Source organism: the organism of the source record quoted next, unplaced genomic scaffold, assembly GCF_019419815.1.
Source record: "Pyrus x bretschneideri cultivar Hongxiangsu unplaced genomic scaffold, Pyrus_bretschneideri_v1 Contig18, whole genome shotgun sequence".
In the NCBI taxonomy this organism is placed as follows: domain Eukaryota; kingdom Viridiplantae; phylum Streptophyta; class Magnoliopsida; order Rosales; family Rosaceae; genus Pyrus; species Pyrus x bretschneideri.
The window spans coordinates 109,309-117,173 of record NW_025999479.1 but is presented as its reverse complement, the minus strand read 5'-3'; the positions used below and the strand labels follow the sequence as shown (position 1 = coordinate 117,173).

The 7,865-nt window shown below is 39.3% G+C and overlaps 1 protein-coding gene across 3 annotated transcripts; it reads left to right on the top strand.

Annotated features, from left to right (window-relative positions):
- Positions 1-2,092: 2,092 nt before the first annotated feature.
- On the top strand, positions 2,093-7,421 carry LOC103929011 (microfibrillar-associated protein 1). 3 transcript variants are annotated; one of them, XM_018642958.2, is made up of 3 exons: positions 2,093-2,227; positions 2,653-3,936; positions 7,103-7,421. In XM_018642958.2, exons 2-3 carry the CDS (start codon positions 2,765-2,767, stop codon positions 7,215-7,217), a joined length of 1,287 nt encoding a protein of 428 aa, XP_018498474.1. In that variant the 5' UTR covers positions 2,093-2,227; positions 2,653-2,764; the 3' UTR covers positions 7,218-7,421. The 3 variants fall into 3 exon arrangements, with proteins under 3 accessions (XP_018498474.1, XP_048437804.1, XP_048437803.1); XM_048581847.1 differs by having other exon boundaries at positions 2,149-2,227; positions 2,686-3,936; XM_048581846.1 differs by lacking the exon at positions 2,093-2,227 and adding an exon at positions 2,240-2,464.
- Positions 7,422-7,865: the final 444 nt, after the last annotated feature.

Sequence of the window (7,865 nt, the reverse complement as noted above, 5' to 3'; positions counted from 1 at the left end):
CATAAACATGCTCAGAAATATGCCATGTCTAATGTCTCTAAACAAATGCAAGTACTAAGGTAATGTCAATCAATGCCACGTAATTTGTCAGCCGGAGTCACCTAACATGACCTGTATGGCTGAATCTAGAGCTTAAATCCCCAACTCACTAATTATACCTGCACACGAGTCGAAACCACCTAAAGTGGTCTGTACAACAGGACTGGCTGTAAATAAATACGCTCAAGTGCTACGATCACGTGAAGACAGGGCGAATAATCGCGGGTCACCTACGAGTCGAAACCACCTATAGTGGTCTGTATGATAGGACTGTGCACTTAACTTGGATCCAAGATGAGCGTGTGGTGCGGGAGGTGAACATCACGTGAAGGACTGTGCCCTACTCTGGGCGGAAGCACTAACACCGGGGGTGCAGGTTATGAGCTCTCTATGCATTGCAAATCACTACTAAACATAAAAATAAACCATAACTTACCTGGAACTTACCTGTACATCCGCAACACCAAACATATATATATATATATGCAACTAATAATGCATAATTAAACAGGCAAACATAATGCATGGCATATAAAACATATAGACGTTTCATTTCACTTTCTGGGGAAAACACAAGTATATAGGTATATACGGAAAACCAAAAGCCCACTCGCTGGTATGTAGAAGGGTCGTAACCCTCTTGCCTCGAGTGACTGTGCTCGTCCTCGAGATAGGTCTCGCCTATATGCGAAACAACCATACAAACGTTAATTTTAAAGCACATAACCATCATTACGAAATAACTTCTCATACAATGCTCAAATGGGGTGTATGAATACACCAACGTGATTTACTGAACCTCACGAACATCCCTATATTTTTAAAATAATTTTTTGACATCGCATGCGCCGGCCAAGGCATGGCCACACGCGCCACCCACGTGCAGGCACGTGCCTGGCACACTGATGGCGTCAGTTAACGTCGTCAGGAATATTCCGTTAAGTCTAACAGATTTCGTTAACGCCATTAGGAATATTCCATCCAAACTGACGGAATATTCCATCCAAACTGACGGAATATTCCGTCGTCTTTTCCGGCCAAACTCCGGCGCCGTTGCCGTCGCCGAAAAACCTAGAAAATTTCCAAACTTCGTATCTCACTCGTTTTTCACCCAAATTTCATGTAATTGGTACCAAAATGAAGCTTACAACTAGAGGAACAAATCCTTACCACTTTCAAGCACTAAAACCAATGGAATCTCGCCGGGAAAACTCCACTAAATCCGGCCAAATCTGCAACTCACGATCCCGACGGCCAAAACCTTCAAACGAACCACCCCGAGCCTCCTAAGGACCTCACCAAGCTTCCTATAAGCTTGAAATTCCCAAAAACACATGAATTTACGTGTGCATGAACAGTACCCCGAATTGAGCATCTTGGGTTCGACGTGAAAATGAAGGTTCCCTTACTGAAATGGGTATGGTTTAACTCCTAAGGACCTCACGAGCACAAATATGTAGTTTTCTTCCTCGATCCGTGATGTTTTCGAGCACAATGGGTCTTGTCCGTACAAATGGAGAAAAAGGGCAAAAGAGAGACAGATACGGGATAGGGAAAGGATGAGGGTGAGTGTGGGTGTGTGTGTGTGGTCCAAAACAGCCAACCAAAACCCCCAAAATAACCACACAACGAAACAAAAAAATACTAGGGGCAAAACCGTCATTTCGCCCCTACGGTATGAAAAGTCCGGGACGGGCTGTTACAAAAACAATATATTAAGGTAAGAATAGCCACTTAGTACTACGGTCTAATGATATTCTTTTTTACTTGTAAGTTAGAGGTCTTTGGTTCTATTTTCGTCAAAGACGAATTTAAACCATATTATTACTAGTCCATTGTGAAGCTTAACCCAGTTCCCCACCGCTTACTGTAGATAATATCGTTGGTTAAAAAAAAAAAGAAGTAAAACTAGTTATCAAATTGCACAATATCGCTCTGAAAGAGTAAAATTGGATGTTTGCTATCAAGTGGTGTTCGAATAAAACATAATTGGGCCGGGTCGAACAACAGTCTAGCTCAGGCTCAAATTTTGGAATTTTGGACTTGAGCTGTGGCCCATTTTACCGCCTTGGTCCGATTTAGACGTTTTCTAAAATATAGCCCAACAAAAAAATTGAAAACATACACGAGACCGGAGCAACATCCTCTTCTTCGTCCTCCTCCTCTTCCTGCGTACTCGTTCTCCCATGTATGTCTCCTTCTCTTTGATCGTGTTCTCTTGTTTCTCTTCGTAATTTCTATGATTTTTTCATTACTCTTCTGTTTTATCTCATCAATTTGTTAGGGTTTTGTATTCCTCTCTGAATCTACGGATTAGGGTTTTAATTTTTTATTATCGCCGAACTAGGGCTTTTTGTCCAGTTTAAATCGATTATCTTCAACCGAAATTATCACCGCTTAAGCGTTGCTTGCTGTTGAAATTCAGGTTTTTCTGTTTCAATTTCCATTTTTTTTACCCTTGGAATTCATGTATTGTGCATCTATGTATTTGGGTGATGTTGCTTTACCGTATTTCCCTCTGAATTTTGCTTAATTTTCATTAGTCTCTTAATTGGTCGTAAAATTTTCAAATTTTTTGGGCTAAAATTTTGTCTTTTTTCTTTCTCTTACCAGTTTGTAATCGAGATTAAGAAATTTGCTTGGTAGGAGTTGAAAGAGCGAAGGATATAGAGTTTTCTGCTGGTACGTTGAGTCTTTTACGCCCGGGTGTTTATAAAGCGCAAAAATGTCGGTAACAGCAGGTGTAAGCGATACTGTTATTGCAGTAAGGGATAAGCTCAGAGGTAAAATTGGGCAAACTAAGGTTAAAAGGTATTGGCCTGGAAAAGCTCCGGAGTGGGCAGATGATGCCGACGAAGATGGGGAGTTTAAGATGTCCAAGGCAGCTGCTTTTCCCACTCATGATTCTGACGTTGTTAGGAAAGATGATCCTAGACTGCGTCGTTTGGCTGAGAGCAGGATAGATAATCGTGAGGATGTTAGAGCTGACCATAGGCGTATTCGGCAAGCTGAGATTGTTTCAACAATTGAAGAGGAGGCCAGGAGGCAGGAAGGGTTGGAAGCAGAGGAAGAGGATGCAGATGCCCAGGAAGAAAGAAGAAGAAAGATTAGGGAGAGGTTGCTTCAGAGGGAGCAAGAAGAAGAAGAACTACTTCCCTCCGAAGATGAGGAAGAGGTACAGGAAGAGGAGGAAGAGGAATCTGAGTATGACACTGACTCGGACGAAGAGCTTACTGGTATGGTGATGCTAAAGCCTGTCTTTGTTCCCAAGTCGGAGAGAGATACTATTGCTGAGCGTGAGCGACTTGAGGCCGAAGAACGGGCCCTTGAGGAATCAAGGAAGAAGAAATTGGAGGAAAGGAAGAGAGAGACAAAGCAGATTGTGGTTGAGGAGATTCGGAAGGATGAAGAGATTCAGAAGGGTTTGGAATTGGAAGCAAATATTGAAGATATTGATACTGATGATGAACTAAACGAGGCAGAGGAGTATGAAGCTTGGAAGGCAAGAGAGATTGCCCGAATCAAAAGGGATAGGGAGGATAGGGAAGCAATGTTAAAGGAAAAGGAAGAGATTGAAAGGGTCAGAAACATGACAGAGGAAGAGAGGAGGGAGTGGGAGAGAAAGAATCCAAGACCTGCACCAAGACCAAAGCAGAAGTGGAGGTTCATGCAGAAATATTACCACAAAGGTGCTTTCTTCCAGTCAGAAGCTGATGACTATGCGGCAACGGCTGGAACAGATGGAATTTATGCACGTGATGTCTCTTCCCCTACTGGAGAAGACAAGATGGACAAAACGATATTGCCCAAGGTCATGCAGGTCAAACATTTTGGTCGTAGTGGAAGGACGAAATGGACCCATCTTGTCAATGAGGATACCACTGATTGGAACAATCCGTAAGTTCAATTTCCTTACTGAATTTTCCATGTTTTTTAACCACTTTCTTATATGCGCTAACTTCATTGGATACGGCAAGAACTACTGTATTACTTGTTTTCTAATGGTAGCACCTTAAGCACTGTTATGTTTGTTTGTTTTCTTAAGGACGTGTTATGTTTGTATCATCTCCCCTACACTTTATTTGAAATGAATGAAGGACTGAAGGGCTGAATGGTCAATAAAACCTTTAGATATCATTGGTTAGAGAGTAAATTAGTAAAATATGAATGTATACATGGGGAACTTCATGAGCTTTAGTCTTGTATATCGGCTCAGATAGTTAGATATAATCATCAACTAATCGGTAATTACTTCGAATAGAATAATATATGCATGCGACGCATTAGGGTATCAAAAAGAATATTAGCTCTGGTTGTTGAGAATATCACGTTTAAGAATGGGAAAAACAAGAACAAACTCCAGAAATCGAAAAACAAATAACCAAGATAAATAACACCAAGAATTTACGTGGTTCGGCAATATGTGCCTACGTCTACGGTATAGCAACAACAATCTTTCACTATATCAATAATGAGTACAACCAATAATCTTGCCAAATCTCTAGAACTAGGAATTGACGAAAAACCTGAAAGAACAAGAACAAGAAATACACTATGTCTTTTCTTTTCTCTTGCACACACTTTACAATATTCTCTCACTCTGATCCCCAGAGTGGTATACAATTTATTGTTGTGCTCCCTCCAATTCAAAACTAGTACAATAGCCCCTTTATATAGACATAATAAAGGTCTTCTTCAATAAGGATTATTAATCCTAATTGGAAACTAGTTATGAATCCTACTCCAATTGAGAAACTAACTCTAATTGGGTAAACAACTCCAATTGGGAAAACAATTTAATCCTCTAAGACTATTAATTCCGAATAGACTTAGGACAACTTATCATGGGCTGGAAAAAACCCAACAATCTCCCCCCCCCCAAAATAGGATTGCTCCTCTTGACCAAACTCCCATTGATCGAACTTCTCATGACCAGACTCCCCTTGATCGAACTACCCATAATCAAGCTCCCCTTGATCGAACTACTCATTAACCAAGACCCTCTTGATTAGACTTCTCTTAACCAGGCTCTTCCTGATCGCAATACCCATGACCAGACTCCATGTGATCGAACATCTCATCTTCATTGGCAAAGGCAATTATAGACTTCTTTGCCAGAAAACATCTCTTATCTTCATCTTGGTCCAATCAACATCAGACATACTTGCTGGCTTGCTCTTAATACCTTCAATTGGCTCATGGAGATCTTTACAATAAAGCTTGTCCTCCATTCTTGATTTCCATGTAACCCAGTGGGAGCGGGTTAGTTTCATCATAATTGCACCCTGCATTCTAAACGGATATCACCCAAACCAGGCTCTGATACCACTTGTTGAGAATATCACGTTTAAGAATGGGAAAAACAAGAACAAACTCCAGAAATCGAAAAACAAATAACCAAGATAAATAACACCAAGAATTTACGTGGTTTGGCAATATGTGCCTACGTCCACGGGATAGCAACAACAATCTTTCACTATATTAATAATGAGTACAACCAATAATCTTGCCAAATCTCTAGAACTAGGAATTGACGAAAAACCTGAAAGAACAAGAACAAGAAATACACTATTTCTTTTCTTTTCTCTCGCACACAGTTTACAATATTCTCTCACTCTGATCCCTAAAGTGGTATACAATTTATTGTTGTGCTCCCTCCAATTCAAAACTAGTACACTAGCCCCTTTATATAGACATAATAAAGGTCTTCTTCAATAAGGATTATTAATCCTAATTGGAAACTAGTTATGAATCCTACTCCAATTGAGAAACTAATGAATCCTACTCTAATTGAGAAACTAACTCCTATTGGGTGAACAACTCCAATTGGGAAAACAATTTAATCCTCTAAGACTATTAATTCCCAATAGACTTGGGACAGCTTATCATGGGCTGGAAAAAACCCAACACTGGTAATATTCCAGAACATATTAATTTGACTCTTCCATTGGTTCGCTTCCATAGTTCTCTGAAAATAACTACTTTGTAAGATTTTAAAATTGGTCAAGATTGCAATGAATACAAGCTTTGTATGATTTTTTCTTGCTCATATGCGAAGCTTGAGTGAACTTGGAATGAGTCTGAGACACCGTTAGTTGACATGTTTAGGGGTGCTGTAGTACTGCAAATTTATCAAATCTTTCCCTTGGAATGATCCTTGGAATTTTAGTAAGTGATCTCATGATCCAGATCTCTGTTTACTTCCTTTCCCTTCCTCTTGTGTCCTACATAATTATATCTGCATCTCTTACAACTCCGTGACTCCAAATATGCATTGAGTGAGCAAGGATCCTTAAGCTGTAAATGGAATAACGGAAAGGTAAAATAGATTGGATTATGTTGAAGTCAAATATTTAGGATATTTAAGCTAAGTTTTTTACATGGTATATAAAAACTAGGTTGATACTGTTATGGTCATATAGATACTTTAAAGTTTTGACCCAAAACATTTGATGCTTAGCCTTTAAAAAAGTTAAATTTTCTGCATATAGTCCAATGTCCTAGTGAATAAGGGTGTTAGGTTTCCACCCATGCGTCCCGGTTTCGAAACATCCCCCTCCTAAATTATTGTAATAGTTTCGAACCCTATCCCATCCCCTTAATAATAATAATAATTTTAAATAAAAAAAATCGTTATGGTCATATTGTGGTTGTTACTTAAGATGGGTGCATGTTAGTAGTAGTATTCTTTTATTTTTGGTGGTTGTGTCACCTGGGTTTCTTTGTATTTGAAGTTTCAAAGAGGGGAAACTGTCAGTTGTTATGCATCAATTGAATTGAATTGAATTGTTTTTTTGTTTTTTTTTTTTTTGTTTTCTTTATTTTTTGAGGGAGAACAAAAGTTGAGATGTAAGCAAACAGAGTCTCATGCATTTTCTATTTATTTTCTGTATTATCACAAATGCTGGTCCTGCTGCTTGTTTTATTTTATTGTCGACAAAAATATTCACTAAATTGCTTCCTCATCAAGCACCTTTGCTGCTTGTTTTATTTTATTGTCGACAAAAATATTCACTAAATTGCTTCCTCATCAAGCACCTTTGTACTGCTTTCTGTATTTCAGGTGGACATACAACGATCCTCTTCGGGCAAAGTATAATGCTAAAATGGCGGGAATGAATGCACCTATTTCAAAACCCAAAGGAAGCAAGAAATTGAAGGACTGGGAGTCTCGTTGATTTCTAACTGCTGTGAGTCATGTGCAAGAAACTAGGTTATCTGTTCCATCCCATGTTTTCATGGACGGCAAGTTTGTGGGAGAATATTACGCTCTCAAATGTATTCGTAAGTTTTTAGAAGGCCATTTTAAAGGGAACACATTTATTTGTCTGCTGCCTGCTAGAGATACTGTTTTAATAGTACGGTTATAGATTTATGCCGTCTCCTTTTGTCCTCTGCAATGAATGATCATTTCATCCAACTGCTGTACCAGAACGACGGCGTCTTTGGGTGCTGCACATTCTTTTGCCCCAACTCAATTGTCATAGGCATCACCTACAATTGCAATTGTAAATTCTACCCCATTCATTTTGTTTACAAAATTTTGTCTACAAATTTAGTCTAGCAGTACTCCTTGAGTAGACTATTTCCGACTACCTGTAAAAGAGCAAACACCTACGATTAACCTTGGGTACCAGCGGGGCACCCTGCCAAATGCTTTCTGATGATCAAATTAGTAAGTAGCATTGATACATTAAACAGTGGTCAGGAGAATAATGTATTTGTACAAAAGGGTTACCAGAATTATGGCCTTGTTGCATACCCTTTCCGCGAACCATTCAACCCTTTTATTCTAGTTTGATGTAAATTTGTAGGGTATATAGGTG

Coding starts and splice junctions, on each gene's coding strand:
- LOC103929011 (XM_018642958.2), top strand. CDS start 2,765: ATGTCGGTAACAGCAGGTGTAAGCGATACTGTTATTGCAGTAAGGGAT. Junction 3,937..7,102: donor ACCACTGATTGGAACAATCC/GTAAGTTCAATT, acceptor TCTGTATTTCAG/GTGGACATACAACGATCCTC.